The sequence below is a fragment of the Aplysia californica genome, unplaced genomic scaffold, assembly GCF_000002075.1.
Source record: "Aplysia californica isolate F4 #8 unplaced genomic scaffold, AplCal3.0 scaffold00250, whole genome shotgun sequence".
Taxonomy (NCBI): domain Eukaryota; kingdom Metazoa; phylum Mollusca; class Gastropoda; order Aplysiida; family Aplysiidae; genus Aplysia; species Aplysia californica.
Window position 1 is genome coordinate 279499 of NW_004797520.1, and position 21553 is coordinate 301051.

Genomic DNA, 21553 nt, shown 5'->3' on the forward strand with positions numbered 1-21553 from the left:
GAATCAGCCCATTTTCTACTGCACTTGAACGAGAAATGTCTCCCCTTTGGGAATGGCCTAAAGACACTACAGTCAGTGGCACCGCCCCGGGAGGTACCCAAGATGTCACGGACAGTTGAAACCCATGAGGGGTTGAACAAACAATTCTGCTAAACCATAAGAAAAAGATAAACAATGTTTCTTCAGTGATTTACTTTAATTAAACTCAACTAAACAGTCTCTACTATCACCAGTACTCACATAGAAGACAAACACACAGTCTCTTTAGTTTTAGTAAGAGTTTTATGGCACTTGCAACACAATAAGGTCATATAAGAGCCGAAGATTAGAGGTGTTACAAGAGAGTAACATACACAAAAAAAATGGAGGGGAGATAATGACAATAGATGTTTGAAAGGAAAGAAGAAGCAAACCACACCAAAGCACACCCAGAAACACTCACATAGAAGACGCAGACAGTCTCTGCTTCCACGGTGCGACTTTTGGACACGGAGGACGAGGACTTCCCTGAGGAGGCCGGGGATGGGTTGTCTTTGATGTTCTTGGGCTCCGGAGTGCTGTGAAGCCTTGAGCTAGGGCGAGACGAGCTGGCAGGGGCAGCAGGCGGGCTGGGACTCCGGTGAGGGGCGGGGCTTGCCGCCAGAGACGAGTGAGTCGGGGAGAGGGGGATGTCACGGGACGGGGACCCCGTCGGGGTGCGGGGGGTGGGGTTCGGAGACTGGTGGTGCGTGGGGGATACGGGCAGACTGATGTCGGGCGAAGCAGGAGGAGACGTGGAGCCCGGGGTCGGGGGTTTGGCAGGCGAGGGGGAGGGCGAGCGTTGCTTCTGCTGTTTGGGTGGCACGGGAGAGAGGGATGGGGGTGAGGCGGGCTTCCGCCGAGATGGAGGGGGCGGGGTTGGGGAATGGCGGACAGGGGCTGGGGAGTGAGAGGGCGACCGTTTGGTTCGCGAGGGCGACCGTTTGGTTCGCGAGGGCGGCCGCGGCGAGGTGTCTTGGCTCCGAGCCGGTGGGGGTGCGGGAGATTTCTCCACAGACGAGGATGACATGCGGCTGAGCCTCGGGGGCGACGGACGGGGACGTGGAGGGGGGGATTTCGACGGTGACGGCGATGATAATGATGAGGACGACAAGGGTGATAATGAGACGGCTCTCTCCTTTTTCTTCTCCTTCCGACCCCTCTTGACGGGTGATCTGCCCCGTCGCTCTTTGAGGGAAGTTTTGCTCTTTTTCTGATCCTGATGCCGATTGTCTTTGCTCGGAGCGGGAGAGTGGGTAGCCAAATCGGAATGGCGGGGAGGGGGAGGTGGGGTTGGCGTCTTGCGCGGAACAGGGGGAGTCGGAGTTTTGCTCGGTGGGGTGGGGTCTCTTGACTTGGGCGACGGGGACGGAGTGTTGGATCGCGACTTTGAGGACACCGCTAGGGGAGAGGACTTGTGCTTGCTACCACCAGAGCTTCCTGGATGCTTGCCGGGCTTCTTGGGCTTCTCCTCCGTATTCTGTCCCTTCTTGGTAATATATCTGAAACAAGAGGCAGGCGCAGACGTCTTTTTTTTAAACCCAAACAAATAGAAAAAAAACTGATCACACCATCAATGGATATGGAAAATCTCAAAGAAAGCTTCACGTGTTAATATGAAACACATTTTCCTTTTCAATGCCAAAGTTCTTTCAACACTGACCATCCCCTGCCACACCTTTAAAACATCAACAAGCTTTGGTTTAGTTTTAGTAAGTTTTACAGCACTTACAACACAATAAGGTCATATAAGTGCCGAAGAATAAAGGTGTTGCAAGAGAGTAACATGCACAAAAAAAGAAGGAGGAGAAATCAGGACGATAGATGTTTGATAGGAAAGAAGGAGCAAACCACACCAGAGCAACCGCATATCACCCACATCAACAAGCAAACCCAAAGACAAGATCATCATCTTATCAACACTTTGAGATTTTCCACACCAACAAATTTATCATTCAAGAGGGGGTGGATGGACAGAACAGACCCACTCCCTCCTACACTCTCAAAGAGTTACACTTCAACCTCCCAAGCATCCTAAAATCATACGGACATGAACGGGCCAGAAAAAAAAAGTAAAATAGAAAGTGGTGTAAAAATGAAAAGGAGAAAGAAGTTTAGTTTTACGGCATTTGCAACACATAGGGTCATATAAGTGCCGAAGAATAAAGGTGTTGCAAGAGAGTAACATGCACACAAAAAGAAGGAGGAGAAATCAGGACGATAGATGTTTGATAGGAAAAAAGGAGCAAACCACACCAGAGCACCCGTCAACCACCCACGAAAGAAGAGAGAAACAAAGTTTTAGTCAGGGTGAGTCAGTATGACGGTGACTATATTTCAGAGGAAATAGTCTAAGATAACAGTAATACCCAAAAAGTCGCAGGACCTGATCACATCACAGCCACGACAAACCACCAAGATACAAACACAGCATGTCTCAACTTGCCGTCTTTTTGTTTTTAGTAAGGTTTTACGGCGCTCGCAACTGCATAAGGTCGTATAAGCGCCAAGGGGTGGATTTCAAAAGAGAAGTCCAAACGGAGAATCAGGCGTACTCTGCTCACCTCTCTAGCCTCAACAGCACAAAGTCTGCTTCGACTATCAAGGCACCCCGGAAATAGCAGTTCACAAGAAAGTGACAAACATACAAAAGAAGTAGAGGAAAAATGACGATAGTAAGGATGAGGAAAGAAAAAGCAGCAGTTCCCCGTATGTTGTTTCGACACAGTATGAGCATGACATTGTCGAATCGGCCCATTTACAATTCTACTGTGCATAAGAACATGTTAATATTCCCCCTTTGGGAATGGCCTAAAGACACTTCAGTCAGTAGCACTGCCCTGGTGGGTACCCACAGAGTATGTCTTAACTTGCACAGTCTATTCTACAAGAGAAGACAAAAGAGGATGGGGCAGACCTAGAGCAAATTGCTGAGAGAACCTGAACAGATTGATGACGAGAAGAGACCAGGATAATATGTATGTGCCATGACGTGGTGGAATCAGGCACTCGTCAATTTTGGGGCATATGGGGTTATTGGTATCATCTTAAAGCCTGTTCATTTGCCATCCCTTTAGTGAAAAAAATATTGATATATGTTGAATAGAAGTCGAGATGTTTGCGACTGAAGGACGTCAGGGTCGCAGGTTTCAGAGGTAAAATTATCGAAAAAATGGCTGCCAAACTCTGGTAACTTTCATAACCTAAGAGTCCTTGGAAATTTCAAATTTAAATTTTTTGTGCCTTTCAGTAAAATCCACACAGAAATGTGTTTTTAAATGGACATAACAGGTGTTAAGCCAAAAAAAAGAAAATTAGACAAAAATTGCTCATCTGCCAAAAAAGATGCAGATTTCTTTGATTTCATTATTTTGACGAGCGCCTGATTTCACCACCATGCACCACAGAGCTTTTTTTTTAGTATCTGCTCAAAGAAATGAATGTGAGGACCCGTGACCGCAGACGTCGGCTTCCGATCGGGTACTTCATGACAAACGACAACGATTCTACGACACTCACAATTTGGGGATGGCCCTCGGTGGAGACATGGACTCCCTGGACTCTCTCTTGGAATCAGAGCTCAGGGCTGGTGAGGCGGGAGAGTTGTCTCCGGTCACCATCATGGACGACGACGGCCCTGCACTGCCGATTTTGATTTTAAGCTTCACGCCACCGAGTCCTACAGCAGGGGACGACTCGCGGGATTCTCGAGATTCCTGCTGAGGACACAATCAGGACAAAAATATTGACATTTTTTTCAGGGATAGTAAGAAGAAAGGACCCCAAAAATAGAAGTAAAATATAAACCCAAAATCACAACAAGAAGAAGAGCTTCGCCTAAAGTGTCACGTTTTGAAAGTTTAATGTCAGCTTGATCTGACTGTCTTCCATTTTCTAAAAAGTAAATGACTTTAAAAGTACTAAATTCCAGGTGTGAACACAGGAATGAGTCCACACTAACTATAAGCTCCGTGGCAATGACCACAACGACTACAAACCGACAAAAGAGATGCAAACAGTTATACTATCCTCAGTTTGAGGGTGACTCGAAAGACAGATTTATATTGAATAAGTCAGTAAAGCACTCAAAAGGCATTGTCACATGAGAACAAATGGAAACTCTGTTTCTGGGATAACCACAGTGAGCACACTCTACTCAGACAACTCAATCCCCACACACTTATTTGGAAAACAAATCAGCTTCATTCCCTTCTTCCACCCTTTCAATGCCATAATTAAATACATGGCTGGTACGTCATGGAACTGCACTCTTTACACACTGCGACCTCAGTGCTTTCTTGTCCTATTTCCATTTTTTCAAACAGTGAAAATGTGACTTCTTCTTAAGCTTACACTTAGTTATGAATTGTTTTCACTGTTATTAAAAATAGAGATACGACATGGAAGCACTGAGGTCGCGACATCTTGCTAGTGGCCTAATAGGAAATGCAAAACATATCCTACAGAAAGGGCTAATGAAGAGAAATCGAACAAAAGTACCTGTAATTTATCATAACATTTATACATTTGTTAGTTATCACTCTGAGAAAAGCACCATATACCAATTTTTCTCAGTTGACCTTTCATATAAACAATTCATTCACAGGGCTCCAAAATTCACATTATTATCACATAAGTTTTTTTTTTCTAGTTCCTTGAAATGCACTGCTACCATAATTTGGCACTAACGTATCATATATTTGTGATATAAACCAATAGTACAAATGAGTTTTACTGAAGACTACATGTGACCTCACACACAAGAAAACCTCGGAACTTTTCCCTTTATTGAACACATTCTGAGACCACGCTATCCCTTAACAAATGAATTCAGACCTATGACTATATGGATGGCACGCCTAAAATAAATGCTTTGATGCAGTTTATATCATATGAACATTTCAGTGGCGATAAAATAATCATTAAAAAATCCCAAATTGTGCAGAAGCAATACTAGCACTTTTCAAACAAAGTCACGAGCTATCATGACTTCATGAAATTTGCAGAACCCCCAAAGAAATAATTTAAATGCTGGTCATGAGAAAATCTACGAAAATAAAGAAAGAATTTCCTGTATAATTTGGTTAGCTTGGTGATCTGAGAACTACAAGTCTTTTTAATTAAGTCATGGTAGGGTGGGGTGGGGGGTGGGAGAGAGGAGGATAAAGGTAAGTAAACCAACATAAATAAAAAATCTGAAAAGAAGCAGATAGGTACAAAAAGACCTCTGAAGAAGCCTGGTAAGGAACACAGCACACAACACAGTACTCACCAAGTAACCCATCTGTGGATGAAAGCAGCGGTAAAGGTCAACCTGAGCGCCCCAGTCTTAAAATGGAAGTTTAAAAAATTGTCTTTCCCACAGAACACCACGGCTACATCCATGTTGGTCCCACAGAGAGTGGGGACCTGGGATGTGTGTGGCCGGTCAAGCAATGTTTAGTTTTACTAATTTAGTACATGTTTTACAGCACTTGCGACATAATAAGGTCATATAAGTGCCGAAGATTAGAGGTGTTACAAGAGAGCAACAAACACAAAAAAGAAGGAGGAGAGATCAGGACGATAGATGTTTGACAGGAAAGAAGGAGAGCAAATCACATCGAGCACCTGCCAACCACCCACTTGGTCATATAAGTTCCGAACAGAGGGCTCAGGTAGACCTTTACTACCAAAGCAGCTACAAACATTTCTAAAGAGAAATGAAAGAAATATGAGGAGCAGACCATCACACACCAACTACACGGGGACTAGGACTAGAACGGTTCACAGCACAAGGGATAAAATGCAGCACACATCGGGTTAGTGAGTGAGGCTGCCTCAGAGAGCCCAGCCTATCAACACTACTCACTTCTACAGGGCTGCCAACCCATCTCCATGGATTTTAGTAATGACCATAAAGAAAATTAGTAATTTCCAATAAAAATTCGTAATAATGCTCTCATTTTCAAATTACTATATTACGACGAACAATGCTTCTACTCGTGTACGGTATTATTGTGGGCAAGACTAACTCGCGTGAAGTGGGCCAGCTGTTCCTTTTTTTAGGGGAGGGGGGCAGGGGGATGATTTAAAGATTGGCGGTTTTCCGACCATTGGCAGACGATTTACAGGTCTGCACTAAGACTTGTAAAATGAAAAAAGAACCAAAAATATTTTTTTTATAGCCAAAAATCTGGTAACGGTAGAAATTGTAATAAATCGCCTTAAGATCGGAATTTCGCAGTGAGGCTAAAAAAATTGTAATGATTACGAAAAAAACGGAATGGTTGGCAGCCCTGCTTCTACGGACACAAGGTAGAGAGAAAGGTTCACACATCGGGTTAGTGAGTGAGGTTGCCTCAGAGAGCACACACCCGACACTACTCACTTCTAGAGGCACAAGGGAGAAAACGCAGTACACATCGGGTTAGTGGGTGAGACTGCCTCAGAGAGCACAGCCGACCGACACTACTCACTTCTAGGGCACAAGGGAGAGAGAGAAAGGTTCACAATACTCACATGCTTGATTCTCACCTTCACTTTGTCTTCCCTCTTTTTCTCCTTCTCCTTTTCTCTGTCCTTCTCTTTATGCTTCTTCTTCTTCTCTTTGTCCCTTTTTTTCTCTTTTTTATCCTTCTTGTGTTCTCTCTCCTGCAAATAACACAACAACACACGATGATAAAGATGAAGAATTGGTGTTGCTAAAACATCAAGTCATCGAGCCACCAGTTAGTCATATACTCACAGTTTCTCCTGTTGAATCCCGCTGGTCGTTCTGACCATAGTCAAAATTTGTATGATATATTCTATACAGGCATACCCTACCACTATTTTGCTCTCTTAAGTGCCAAGGAGAAAAGGTGAAACAAAAATGAATCACGTTTTAAGCTTAACTCTCATTTCTTTTCAAGGGCAGGACTACTGCTTATTCAGCGTTTCAGTCCGGCCATATGAGAGACAGGGAAACAGAGGATGAGTGCACGGTGTGTCAGATGAGTGCACGGTGTGTCAGATGAGTGCACGGTGTGTCACTAGGCCTCCCAACTCCTAGACAATCTTTGGCTTTTCGAGCTCGACTTGGAGAAACACACAGGTAATCAATGGTCAATTTAGTACTGGGGAAAAGGTAAAACAGAGAGACAGTAACAAAACAGGAATAGAATAAGAGTAAGATCTATCAGAAGCTCCCCCAGTTTCATTTTGTCATTTGTTGAGTAGTTAGGAAAAGTACATCAACACAATAAAGAGAGAAAGAAGAGAAGTAGGACTTACCAGTAACGCCCTCTAATCACCCATATTGAAAACTGGACTTACCCTATGGTTGCATGAGTGCTGAGGGCAGCAAAGCAAAAGATATACTCTTCTTCTAACAACACCAGCTATTTCACTGCATTTGGCTTACCGAAAACTCTGTAAAACGGACAAATAGATATACCTTAAATATGGAATGCAATACCCAAAAACTGTGGTAGTGCAAGGAAGAGTCACAATAACAATTCTATAGCACAAAAAAATTACCTTGTGTTTGTCCCCCTTTGCGTCACTGGCCTTGTCCTTCTCTTTCTCATCCTTCACTTTTTCTTTCTTCTCTTTCCCCCTATCCCCTTTCTCCTCCTTTGATTTGGACTTCCCTTTCTCCTCCTCTGTCTTCTCCTTCTTGTCCACCTTCGACTTTGACTCCTGCTTCGACGGTTTCCCACTGTCGTGGTGATCTGCCCTTGACTCCAGTTTGATCTCCGGAGCGAACAGATCGTCCTCCGGTGGCACATACTTGTGGTGACTCTTGTGACCGCCAGAGGGGCCAGAGCTGGACGATGACGACGAGTGATGCTTCGTTGTGCTGGACGAGTGCTGCTCCGATTTGGAGCTTGTGTGAGCAGGAGGGGTGGGCGCTGGTGGAGGTGGGGGAGGAGGAGGAGGAGGAGGGTGAGGAGGTGAGGAATTCCCCGCAGCACTGGGGCGTCGCGACTTCATGCTGGCGTCGGGGGGACTGTCGTTGAACTCGTAAACCTGCAACTCCTCCGAGGAATATTTGTCCGACACAAATGGCTTGATATCGACGGGTGGTGGGTCTGGAGCCTTCTCTTTCGGCTTCCTCCCAGGCTTCTTCTTCACCTTTTTGTCTTTGTCTTTATTTTTCACGCTAGCATCTGGCTTGGAGGACGACTCCTCGTTCTGTGACTTCGTTTCTCCCTTCTTGCCCTCTCCTTCCTTCTTCTTCTTCCTCGGCCGTCCTGGTTTGGCCGGGCCGTCCCGCAGAACAGCATTAATACTATCGTTAATGGCGTCGAGGCGAGCTTTCTTCTGCGCTCCTCCCTCACTATCGTTAGTAATACCCTGTTCTGGGGAGGGCTCGCGAGAAGATGATGGTGAGCACAGGTTTCTCAGCTCCTCGTCAGAGTCAATCACATTCGCTTTCTTCTCCTTTTTCGTCTTCTTGCTCCCCTTCTTACCATCCCTCTCCTCATCGCCCTGCGAGAGATACTTCTTCAGCTTCTCAGAGGACTGCCCGTCTTTCAGGTGATCGGACACTTTAAGATCTTTGAACCTAGATTTACTGAAAAATTTCGCAGACTTCTTTCCCGACGTGAGCTTTTTGAGGAATTTTGCAGCAGCTTTGCTACTGGCCGATTTCTTCCCAATTTCCTTTCCTGTCATCTCTAGAGCTGTTTTAGCCGCCTGTTCATGACTGAACTGGAGCCCGGAACTTTTCTTGTGCATTTTCTTCTTGCTGCTCTTCCCACCACTCTTCCCGTTGACGGAGGGCTCAGCATCAATGCCCCCTCCACCGACAGAAATCTTTGCGCTGTTCCCAGATTCTTTGGTTTTGCCGGAGTTCTCTTTGTTGGCCCCCTCCGAGAGGGTGTGTGGGTTGGGCGGAGGCATGCGTGGCTCCGGCTTCTTGCCCTGACAGCCCTGCCTGGTGGTGAGCACGCCGTTCTGGTTGAGGAACACACAGGTCATCTCGTAGTGAGAGTGGCCCGCCTCCTCCGGCAGGTTCGAGTTGGCCAATCTGGGGGCACGCGATGACAAAGTCAACTTATTACGAGAGAACAATCAAGTTAAAACGCGACAGCAAAGTCAACTTATAAGGAGAAAACAGTCAAGTTATAACGAAAGAAAAATTTATTTATTATGAGAGAACAATAACGTGACAGCACACTCAACTTATTAGGAGAAAATAATCAAGTTATAACGAGTAAAAAAATCTATTTATTAATAGAAAAGAAAAAATTATTAAGAGAGAAAAATCTATTTATTAAGAGAGAGAAAAATAAAATTATTAAGAGAGAATAATCCAGTTAAAACGAGAGAAAAATCTATTTATTAAGACAGAAAAAAATAAACTTATTAAGAGAGGGAAATATATTTTTATTAAGAGAGAAAAATCTATTTATTAAGAGAGAAAACAAATACATTTATTAAGAGAGAGGAAATCAAGTTGTTTCCGCAGTCTATGTTCAGTAATAGTTTACAGCTAACCAGCAAGGTAATAACCACGTTTCACTTTCTTCCAAGGCAATGAAACAGGAAAGGATATGAACTATCATACACAAACATGCATGCAATACTAATGTGACTTGAAACAAACAAATGTACACAGTTGACATTACAACATCCCCACAGGACTCATTTTATTCGAACTGTTTTCATCCAACTCTTATTCTTTGTGAGCTAAGTATTAAAGCACCATGCCTAACCGGCCACGAAATTTCTGTTGCTATTGTGGAAATGCTACTATCATTTCCAGGCACAATTGCGCCCCCCCCCCCCCCCCCCCATCAGTATGAACGAAGGTACAGCTTATCAGGGCGCAGCACGGTGAAATGGGAAAACCTCTAGGCCGTGAGTACCCCGAAACATTCCAGGCAAATACGGACAAATCAACTCACCTCTGTCTCTTCACCGGGGGCCCCTCTGGAGTGGTACTTGATGCTATTCTTTTCTCGTTCACCAGTTCTTCCTCCCCGTTCTTCTCTTCAGAATTCGGCTCACTCTTGATGGGAGTTTCGGGTATTACTGCCGGGACTGCCGGTTTTTCTTCCGGGATTTCGTCTGAAGAAAAAAAAAAGCATTCAGGTTCAAATTAAAGCCTTTCCATATGTAACTGAATTATTTTAAATTAATAAATCATTTTAATGCATGAAATTGATTCAGTTTGTTTTACTTGTGAACTTGAGCTTAACAAAAAGGCAATGAAAAGAAATTATGATTACATAGACCCAAAAGGAAAAATTGCTAAATTAATTCAAAACTACGCTTTTGGAATCCTGATCAGTCGTGGTGTCACATTCTCAGACTCCACTTTAAACAAACAATGTAAATGTTCCTCTCTGTCCAGCCTTTGACTTTCCAGAAACTTGCCAAGCCCTGTAAGTATGGCCTCTTAACCCGTTCTCACTAAAAAAAAGATACGTCCTTACCAAATATCAAGGCACTGGCCTGCACAATACCAGCTGAAATCAAGCTTGTGAAATAACACCCCCAAAAAAATTCAATATGTACACAGAAGGTTGCCCCAAGTAAGATTTCCACCAATTTGGATTATCAAAAAATAATCAAATAAATCAAATACACTTGGTGTATATATAATTTTTTTTTTTTTTCCCAAAATTTATTTGCATAAATTGAACAGAAGCACACACTTACCCTTCATGTTGGGGTACATATATGGCAAATGGTCGTCCACATGCTCCTCTCTGTGCTGCAAAATTTCGCGACTTCTGGGGTTAGGGAACCCCAGGTCTGATGATCTGGCTGCTGGAAAAGCTACCACTTCATGAGCAAAGGGCAAAGGATCTACATGTCGCACATAATCCTCCAGCTCCGACACACTGATACCCAGCTGCTGAAAAGTCAATCCCAAGTCATCCAGGTTGGCTTCAGTACGGCCATCTGTTTTCAAAAAATAAAATTTACCAAGTTTAACTCACCTTACTATTTTTCGAGGGAAGAGTGAAAAAAGTGGATGGTAGAAAAGATAAAAACATGTGACTAAAATCACTTTAAAAAAAAAAGAGTCTACATTTTAAAAAGTTCTGAACTAATAGAAGAGCAAGTGCATTATATTGACAAAAATTAATGTCATGCTATCCAAGAATACAAGACCAATCAGATCAGAATGACAAAGGAGAAAAGGAAATAAACTACCCCTATCAAACGTAGCTTCAGTTTGCTCTAGTGAACAAATATTACACCTAGATAACAATCATGTTTATTAGAGGGATCGTACAGAAGACGGTCCATTCAGTGGCACCCTCCTACCAGCTGTTTAGGAGGAGTATCTTAACCTTCATACCATAACTCTTTCAAGGAATATTATTAACACAAAAGCACACAGTTCACAGAACAAGCATTTAAAGCGAAAAAATATCTTTGAAAATTGTTATAAGAAATGAACCCCAACAAAGGCACGATAGAAAATGAGCAAAAAACTGCTTTGAGAAGACTCGTAAAAATTTTGGACAATGTTCTCAAACCATACTATCATCACCTTTTACACAATAACAATTTGTAAGTTTAAAAATATTTCAAAATTTAATTCGAAATTAAAATAACATTTTTTCGATGAGAAAAATGGTAAGAAATATATTTCAAGTCATGATGCGCCAAGCTCAAAATAGATTTCTTTCTTTGAGCTCAAACTGATTATAAGGACCTGCAAAGGTTAAACGACTGGTATTTATATACAGATCAATAAAATATAAAAATTAAATAAGACACCCTTTAATGATCCTCTATTCGAAGAATTAAATATCGTCTGTACCACTAAATACACATATGACCTAGCGTATATCAACAACAAAAAAACATCATGCACACCTGCGTCCAACACCCAAACACACCCATATTCACCAAAACACATCTCTCTCTCTCTCTCACACTTTGTCAAAACTGATGTAACGGAATGTTTGTACTTACAGTGCTCACAATACTTGTGGCAGGTGCCGGCAATTTTCTGTATGTACCTCTCCAGCACGTCAGTGAGCACCTCCAGGGAGGAGTTCTGAGCCGAGTGCCATCCGAGATTCTGGCAGATCTGTGCCACAGACACTCTCAGAAGACTGCGGCTATAATCCTGAGCCATCTAAAATAGAATGACAGTGTATACAAAGTGCAAGTGAGTCACAGGAGAACATTATATTCGAAGTACAGTAATGTCAACAGTCCTGACCATCAATGATTTATTTATAGAGGCACCAGCCATCCATAATGTCAACAGTCTGAACAATAAAAATGCAGTCATGATACCATTACTGTTACAGTCTGTCCTTTTTGTTAAACAGTGACAATACTGAACCATCATAGCCATTAGAAAGGCACTGAGGTGAAATCAAGCGCTCGTCAAAATATTGAAATTGAAGAAACTGCTATTTTTCGCTGGTAAGGCAATTTGTATCAAATATTTATTTTTTTGCTCTATACTCTATATAAAAACACATTTCTGGTAGATTTTACTGAAAAACTTTGATTAAATGTACAAGAAATATAAATTCTTAGTTTCCAAGGACTCTGGAGCTATGGAAGTCACCAAACTCTGGTGGCCATTTTCTTGATAATTTTTAACCTCTGAAGCTAGACGACCCCCACCCTCTATAATCGCAAATTATCTCAACTTTTGTTCAAGAAAGATAGACAATGTTTTTGTCAAAATCAAGGCAAATGAACAAACTTTAAGATGACACTGCATTAATTAACTCCATGTGGATATATGCCAAAACTTTGATGAGTGCCTGGTTCGCATTGCCTCCCGTTTGATTACAAAAATTATGGTAATATTTTACTAATATTACTCCTATCCCGCGCTCAAACTCTAAAAGAGTTGGGAATTCCCCCTGAATTTGACCATAATTTGATGTTTTGCAATTAGGTTTGATGATAGGCTATCTCTCCATATATCGGCATGCGCATCAAAAAGTAATCATTTAAAACCAGAGGTAATCGTTGGTGGGGTCAAAACTAATATATCCCAAAACGGGAAACAGATTCTTAAGTAGTACCAATTTGATTTTTCAATTAGCTTTGAAAACTAAAATTTTATCTCATTTGCTGTGCGCCTAACATCGTACCTGAATATGCAATGAAAAGTAATCGTTACAAAACAAAAGGTATATAATCGTTGGAGCCAAAAATGGATTATCCCCTACATCTTGTCTACATAGTACAATTTATAAAGGTAAATATAGGCCTACATCACTCTATATGACAACTTACTAATTTGGTAGGACTTCCGTAACGAGTGACTACCCTAACAAACAATAAAAAGAAGAGACCTAGATATATCTAGATCTATCCCTAACCCTACCCTTCCCCTAACCCAACCCTTACCCCTTCCCCACACCCTAACCTTACCCCAAACCCTAACCTTCTATTCTACTCTGATTCATAGTGGTCACTCATTACAGAATTCCTCCCACTAATTTAATGAGCTCGTTAACTTAGCCTACCTTTCTAATCTGAAAAAAACCTGGCAAGTCACTTAATCGGCTGCATCAACTATGACCATCATCACAGCAGGCATTTTTTTCAGTGGCACAACATCAGAAAGGACATGCACAAGTGGCAGTTGACAGACTGACTGTGTTGACCAGAAGTATGTTTCATGCCCGGCGTTTAATTTTTAATAATCTGACTGAACCTTGATGAACATGTGATCACTTCGACTGTCACTTGAGTCCCAAGGTGCTTCCCAGTCATTTGTAAAAAGATGCCATTATGAATCTCTCCTAACTGGTCACTGTCAGGTCAACATTATGTCAGATAATGCAGACAGGAAGCAAAATATCGAAATTAGGCCTAATCAACACACACAGACAGTACAGGCACAGCCGCACCACCACTTTCGGTCGCAATGTCCGTTTCGTTTGCAAGGTAAACAATTTAAATTCCGATACTTATCGGCATGACATCATCCCATAGGTCGTATCGATATGCTTCAGAAAAATACATGCAATTCACTTCAGCATCAACTGAATACAGTGCATGTATCAATAACATAAAACACGACGCATTCTCAAGATTATATTTTGGGAACTGCAGCGCTTTTTGGACAATTGTTTGGTAGCCATCTTGCAAATTAATTTCCTTGCCTGGATTTGATGAAAATGTCGCTTTATTTTTACCAAACATATACGAAAAAGTGTAAACAAAATACATTTTTGAAAAATTAATTACAGAAATATTAATCAAAGTAAAAAAGATGATTTGCTTCTAAAAAATAAACTTTTGTATAAATTATCATTGTACTTCTAATCCACCTTATTTTAAAAAGAGAATTCTGGGAAATATTTTTGCCAAGCGATAATGGTTGCGTACGACGCCAAGCCAAGCGAGGACAGCGGTGTAAAGTTTAAAGTTGCCTCCAACACCTTCTAAATCTAGTGACGACCATGTGGTCGAGGTTAAGGCGATACCCTTTTCGAGTGTGAGCAGATGTGTATAGATCTAGATCTAGTTGAAGAGATTTGACTGAATCAGCGATGCATCTGACAAAATGTGTCAGGAGATTCGTTGTTGCGCTGAACTTTAGTTGAAGTGAACTTGGATCCCCCTCACCAGTCACCAGTGCCAATCTTGGTTTTATCGGTCGTAGATTCTCCTATAAAATAATATAGATTTGGCTTCTTGACCAGATATTCCTGCCGCTCTTGAGTTTAGCTGTTTAACTCTGTCATCTAACTGCTTTTGCTTTTGGCTTCTGGAACAGATTCCGAGGAGAAGATGGGCTTTTTTGATTCGTTGGCCCAGTGGCTTGGAGTGAGGAAGAAGGAAGTGAACGTGATGGTTTTAGGTCTTGATAACAGTGGTAAAACTACTGTTATAAATCATTTTAAACCCCCAGAGACAAAGAACCATGATATTGTCCCAACAGTTGGTTTCAACGTGGAGAAGTTCAAATCGAAATCATTGGCTTTCACTGCATTTGACATGTCTGGACAAGGCAGATACCGAAATTTGTGGGAACAGTATTATAAAGAATGCGATGGTATCATCTTCGTCATTGATAGCAGTGACAAACTGCGCATGGTGGTTGCTAAAGATGAGTTGGATCTCCTGCTACAGCATTCAGAACTGAAAAATCGACGAATTCCTGTTCTTTTTTTTGCCAATAAAATGGACGTAAGAGATGCAGTAACTAGTGTCAAATGTTCACATCTAATGGGACTTGAAAACTTGAGTGATAAGCCTTGGCATATATGTGCAAGCAATGCTCTGACTGGAGAAGGTCTTCATGAAGGTGTCGACTGGCTCACTGATCAGCTCAAAGAGGTTCTTGAAAGAAAGAAAAAGTGATGTCCACCTGGTGCATGAATTTGTCATTGATTATGATTGAGAAGATAAACTCTTAAGTTATCAGTTTTATTGCTTTGTTTGGGAGTTAAATTTTCTCCTTCTTTAAGAAATTGGAGAATGGCGCCTTGATACTATAGTTTTTGTTGTTTTACCTCTCTGTCTTTTTTAAAACTCACTGACTGCCAGGTGTTGAAATCCCAATGTAACCCCGACTGCTGGCATTTCAAGGGTGTTTTAAAACATTCATTGAAGGATAACTATTCAAAGGAGACACTTATAATTTTTACGATATGTTTTCTATTGAGTCAAGGTGAAAACAGATGTAATAGGTGTCATAATTTTGTTTTACAATTATTTAAAATATGTGCAAAAGTAAACTCAGAATTCTTTGAGCAACAGGTTGAGGAAGTGCATGAAACAACCTGAAGGGCATGTTTTCTGTTACCCTTTTTAACAGAATAATTGGGGTGCAAGTATTCTAAGTCACTTCTATGACTATCTGATGCCCTGTTCAATATCAGAACCCTCAAAAACGAACAGTTTTTCATTTAGAGGCTGGAAGATGTACAAGCTCAGTCTGAAATAGCGACATGCTGATCCCAGATTTAAAAATACCTATTGTAACTCACCTCCCCCCCCCCCAAAAAAAAAGAAACATAGGCTACCTTAATTAATGGAGATCAGGGAACGCAACTACAGAATTAAACAGACATTTCTGCGATTGCTGAAGCTCATCACAGGTTGGTAAATAGTATAAAAACCATTAGGAATTGAAACCGACAGGGATGCAGGTTCAGCATTTCTCGTATACATGTCTAGGCCCTCAGACGTAGCATCATTAACGGCAGTCAGTGAGTTAGGTTCCCCTTGCATTTTACAGTATTATGAAATCCATAATTTCTGAATTGTCTTTTTTAATACTGAAACTATATTTTTCAAACATTTTTTTGTCCTTGAATTGTGTGTATTGTGTTTGTATCCAACAGTCTGCTGTTCTGGAGCATTATCCTTTGACTGAATAGGCCTACCATTTTTCATCACTGCTCAGGGTATAAATTACAAGGTCATTTTTTTGGTCAGGTCTGATGTTTATGTAAACCCTTGGGGTGGCAATCAATATTGATGGGTGTCATTTTTAAAAGTGGTGTTATTCTGAAATTGAAGGAAAATTACCTTTTCTCCATATAGGCCTATGCTCATTTTTAGGTCTGCGCTGTGCTGAAGCTTTCAAATTAGGTGATTTATTGATTCTAGTGCAACTACCTTTAATAGAAGGCACTTTAAAGAAAACAAAAATGTGCCACACAGTCCTTCATGCACATTACAAAGTCCAAGGGACACAGAAACCTTTTCGTATGTATGCATTTCGCTATGTTGGCCTACAGGTTCTAAATACAAGGAATAAATGTAAGAAAAAATCTGGGACCTGAAAATCTTTTCACAATGCGCATGTTTTATTATATATGTGTGTATGTTCACCATGTGCGTGTTAAATGATATACATGATAGCTTACTATCTATCTTATCTATCAATATTTTTAAAAAAATTTTTAATGCTCTTCTTTGCCTTATGACGTTCCTGGTACATCATAAAAATGTGTAATTTTTAGCTTTGTGCAGCACCATGGACGTCGGAAGTTCGCTAAATTTTTGGTTCCTGACTGCGTAAGTGATGTTACGTGTTCGTCTTGCACATTTCCATACCAAATTTGCAATACTAGTTTACTGCTGGGCTTGAGAGCGATCGATTTAGACAGGTCTAGTCTTGTGGCTGAACACATGCTCCTGCAAAACATAAACACCAAAACTGACTTTAGAAAGGCAGCAAATTTCACTTTTTGACTTGGATATTTGCAAGTTATTTTGACGTTATGAGCAAGATGAAGAATATAGGGAATAGGTTAAAATGACACTATCAAAGACCCTGGGTTCGAATAAAATATAATATATATGTCTAGAGTGGACTAGGTCGAGACAGCTCGTCCAATTACACTGGGTCGTGGGACTGCTGTCCTGGCTGATGACTTGAGCTGAAAATCAGAGCTGACAGTAGGAACGCACTTCCCCTGGCAATGAAGGTTTAGTACTATTCTCTGTTTATTTTTTGATGAATTAGGCCTTTCAAGACTGATTCGTGTTGCTCTTGTCATGTTTGGTCAGCATAGAGCTTGAATTATTTTTTCGACAACACATGATTACCCTTGGTATCCCAACTTGAGTATGCGTTTCGAGTTCATGCTGCTCTTGTAATTTGGTCGGAGAATAATTTTTATTTAGATTAAACATGCATGTAAGCATCCTCTTTTGACCCCCTCTTTCTTCCCGTTATCTTTTCCAGTGGTTGGAAATTGCATCTCTGAACTGTTTGCAATAAAGCACTGTACTGTATCTCTTGCCATCTTGCCTGCCTGCTCTGACCCCTACTTTAGTATTTTAATGTGCAGAATCAAAGATCTTTAGATACTTGCTCACCATGGTGAATACAATAATCAGACCCTATTGAGGAACATCTCTGGACTCTGGATTTTTTGTACGCATTTGTCATTTCAGCCAAGAAGTTGGATGCTTGTATTTTTGTACATCACGTACCTGAAATAAAAGAATGTTAAATAAATTCTACGGTATAGGCTGGTAAGAATTAATTAGGCTCTTTATTCTTTTGTTCTTTCTCAGCAAGTCTTATTTTGTTCATTTTCATGTTGTTTCACCTTAACTTTAACCTTACTATGAAAAGTGGATTATAAATTTTTATTGTTCTTCAGTTCTTGTGTTGAAATATTATTACAGAAATAACATCCATTCCTTGTAAATGCCGTCCTGAAATGGAAGAACAATTTTATCATGAACAAATTGTTAATGCCTTTGACTCTTTTATAATATGTACCAGGTATGTCGATAATGACTATTGTTTGGAGTTATTGAAATTGCGTTACATTTGTGCTTTTCTTCAGCATTGAAATTTCATTGTTTTTGCATTTGACAAACACTTGTTGCCATGCCTAGTTCTTTCCTTTCACATCAGATGCTGGAAACACTACAGTGAGTGGTAGTGAGATAAGGAGTGGAACTGGGGGCACCTTTTATATATATGATAGGCTTTCTTTTATATCGGACAGAGTTCAGCTGCAGTTTGTTAAAAACTTTTGATCCGGAAAGGACTATAATCATTGATAATCTTAGTCAATTATATTTTTGGTATGGTCAATTTTAGTTTTTAGTTTTAGATGAATCCAGTACTGCTCCCATTGTAAATTGTTGGAGCTCTTTTTCCGTTATCGGTACAAATATTTAAACATAAAGTTAATACTAATAATACTGTATACACTTGTTTTCAAGTTTACTAGACAGTCCTTATGGTGCAAGATGTTATTTTTAACACTATACAGTGTCTAGTATCTGTTCCTGAAAGGACTTTACTTTGAAATTAATGAAATGATAGAGTTGCCTTCTATCAAAATCTATTATCCCTGAACTATGACAGAATGCTTTGATCTGTTTTGAATGCATCTCACCATTAATATAATAAAGGTTGTTTTTATTTAACATCAATTCTACAGTGTAATTTATGGAATTGGTACAACATATACTATGGGATCTCAGTTTGTTGAGTCAAATCTGAAATCAGTGTTACCATTTACCTTGTTGTCCGTCCATCCATCCATCTATCCATCCATCCATCCATCCATCCATCCATCCATCCACCCACCCATCCATCCATCCATCCATCCTTTGTCAGAGGTAATTAGATGGTTGTTAAGTTGCTGCTTCCCCCAAAAGTCTCAGGCCTGATATTTTATCCCTGGGCAGCCCCATAATGGAAAACTGTCTCTTTCCTTTTCTCAGTCATCATGAGCTGTTTGGCAATATCCATTCAACGGAGGATTGCCATTTGTTGTCGTCATAGTAATTTTGTAGGATAATAGTAAGATCAAACTAGCATCTTAGCATCTGTGGTGTAGCAGGTAGACGCTTCACTCTCTTATGCAGGAGACGAGTTTGACTCCTGAGTGAGGAGGGTTTTTTGTTTTTCACTATCCAGCAGAGGATTGCCATAAACTGTAGACTGTAGTCATAGTAATTTTGCAGGATAATAGTAATAATAGTATTATATTAGTAAGATCAAACTGGCATCTGTGGTGTAGCGGGGAGACGCTTGGCTGTCTCATGCAGGAGACCCGAGTTCGATTTCTGAGTAAGGATCCGAGAATTTTTTTTTGGGGGGGGCACTATCCAACGGAGGATTGCCATATATATACTGTAGTCGTCATAGTAATTTTGCAGGATAATGGTATATTAGTAAGATCAAACTGGCATCTGTGGTATAACGGGTAGACGCTTGACTGTCTCATTCATAGAAATGTCATGAGCTAGAGATAAAAGAAGAAATATGAGAATTTGTTTTAACAATTTTAGCACCACTATAAAATTTGACTGACTAGTTTGGCATATTATTTATTATTACATGTATAAGATTGCTCAATGAGCTAGAGACTAAAGCGTCATGAAAGAGAAAATGCTAATTGAAAGAATTTAATAATATTATGTTTTACAGTCCTATCATTTAAGAGGTGGGCCTCTTTAGTCTTCATCCCTGACTGTCACGGAGAAGGGGACTCGATAAAAACTTGCCCGCACGGGATTTGAACCCCTATATTCTGCGAAAACAGTATTTAGGAAATTCAAGTAGAAATAAAACGCAAAGTAGTTGGTTTGCCTTGAATTTATTGAGTGCGGTACTGACAAATTTAAAATCCACACCCGCCACAAAAAAACATCCACAGTACTGCATAATATAGATCTTGGTATTACCCTCTTAAGATCAAGGAACCTGGAGAAGAAATTATCTGTCCCCGCGGTTTTATGCAAACAAAATTCTGAAATTATGCAAACTGAGCCCAAAAATGTAATATTATGCGATTCTGTTAATTTTAACAAAGAATGATAAAGGAAAATAATCAGAAATTATGCAAAAAATGATAAAATTTGGCTAAATTATGCATAAAACCACGGGGACAGAATTATAGAAATTGATGTGCAGAAAAATGGGAAGACATGGAATAACATCAAGAGGCTAGCCTAGAATAGAGAAAGGTGGAGCGTGTTTGTTCGTGGCCTGTACCCTGGTGCAGGGTGAGAAAGTGTTTGTCCGTGGCCTGTACCCTGGTGAAGGGTGAGAAAGTGTTTGTCCGTGGCCTGTACCCTGGTGCAGAGTGAGAAAGGCAATGATGATGATAACCCTCCTCTATTTGTTTCATTCTTCATCTTTCTACAGGCATCTGTGGTGTTAAATTGACAAATATAAGTACTTCGTTGTCGCACGCAGGAGACCCTTTGTTTTAGTTTTAGTAAGAGTTTTACAGCACTTACTACACAATACGGTCATATAAGTGCCGTAGATTAGAAGTGCTACAAAAGAGTAACAAACACAAAAAGAAGGAGGGGAGATAGAGACGACAGATTTTTTATAGGAAAGAAGGAGCAAACCACACCAGAGCACCCGCCAACCACCCACGACCCTTCGATTCCCTAGAGGGGAGAAAACATTTGTATCAAGTATGAAGGTCTTTCTGCTGGGATGTAGAGATATCTATCACTCTCAGCACAGGTTGGGCTTGTCAGGCAGGGTGGGAAACCTGCCTCCTAAATATTCTAAATTGTGTCAATGGGGGCGTAAAGACACTTACCAGTAACCCCCACCCCCGTCTTCCTCTGTGCTCCATTGCCTGAGCTCACAAGACGTCCTCCTGTTGGTACAAGGCAAGGGAAGGAATCCATATCTTTAGGATGAGACGATCAGATTCACTGGTTAATTCCCCTTGTGGTTTTCTTTCTTTTTTTTCCCCACCCACTTTGTTAGTTTAGTTTTAGTAAGGTTTTACGACGCTCGCAACTGCATTAGGTCACATGAGCGCCAAGGGGTGGATGTCAACAGAGAAGTCCTTACAGAGAATCAGGCTTACCCTGCTCACCTCTCTAGTCTGAACAGCACGATGTCTGCTTCGACTATCAAGGCACCCCATACATAGCAGTTTACAAGAGAGTGACAAACATAAGAAAGAAGTAGAGGATAAATTGACGATAGTAATAGTAAGGAAGAGGAAAGAAAAAGCAGCAGTTCCCCTTATGTTGTTCCGGCACAGTATTAGCATGACATTGGTAAATCAGCCCATTTACAGTGCATACAAGCATGTTAATATCCCCCTTTGGGAATGGCCTAAAGCCTAAAGACAATAACTTCAGTCAGTAGCACTACCCTGGT

General features: G+C 40.9%; 3 protein-coding genes across 3 annotated transcripts in view; 1 reads left to right on the forward strand and 2 right to left on the reverse strand.

Moving 5' to 3' along the window:
• Window positions 1–6567, reverse strand: part of LOC101852416 (serine/arginine repetitive matrix protein 1) — a gene marked incomplete at its 3' end in the record, with an annotated part of 7400 nt that extends 833 nt beyond the window's left edge. The window contains 3 exon segments of the mRNA XM_035970305.1: window positions 443–1520; window positions 3538–3737; window positions 6535–6567. Coding sequence (XP_035826198.1) covers window positions 443–1520; window positions 3538–3641 — 1182 coding nt within the window.
• LOC101845104 (transcription initiation factor TFIID subunit 3) lies at window positions 5590–14067 on the reverse strand. The gene is made up of 6 exons (XM_035970304.1): window positions 13449–14067; window positions 11923–12088; window positions 10651–10896; window positions 9894–10056; window positions 7519–9013; window positions 5590–6651 (listed from the first exon to the last, which is right to left on the reverse strand). Exons 2-6 carry the CDS (start codon window positions 12086–12088, stop codon window positions 6469–6471), a joined length of 2253 nt encoding a protein of 750 aa, XP_035826197.1. The 5' UTR covers window positions 13449–14067; the 3' UTR covers window positions 5590–6468.
• A 225-nt stretch (window positions 14068–14292) lies between these two features.
• LOC101845334 (ADP-ribosylation factor-like protein 6) lies at window positions 14293–18838 on the forward strand. Its single transcript, XM_005100507.3, has one exon. It carries the CDS (start codon window positions 14722–14724, stop codon window positions 15292–15294), a length of 573 nt encoding a protein of 190 aa, XP_005100564.1. The 5' UTR covers window positions 14293–14721; the 3' UTR covers window positions 15295–18838.
• Window positions 18839–21553: the final 2715 nt, after the last annotated feature.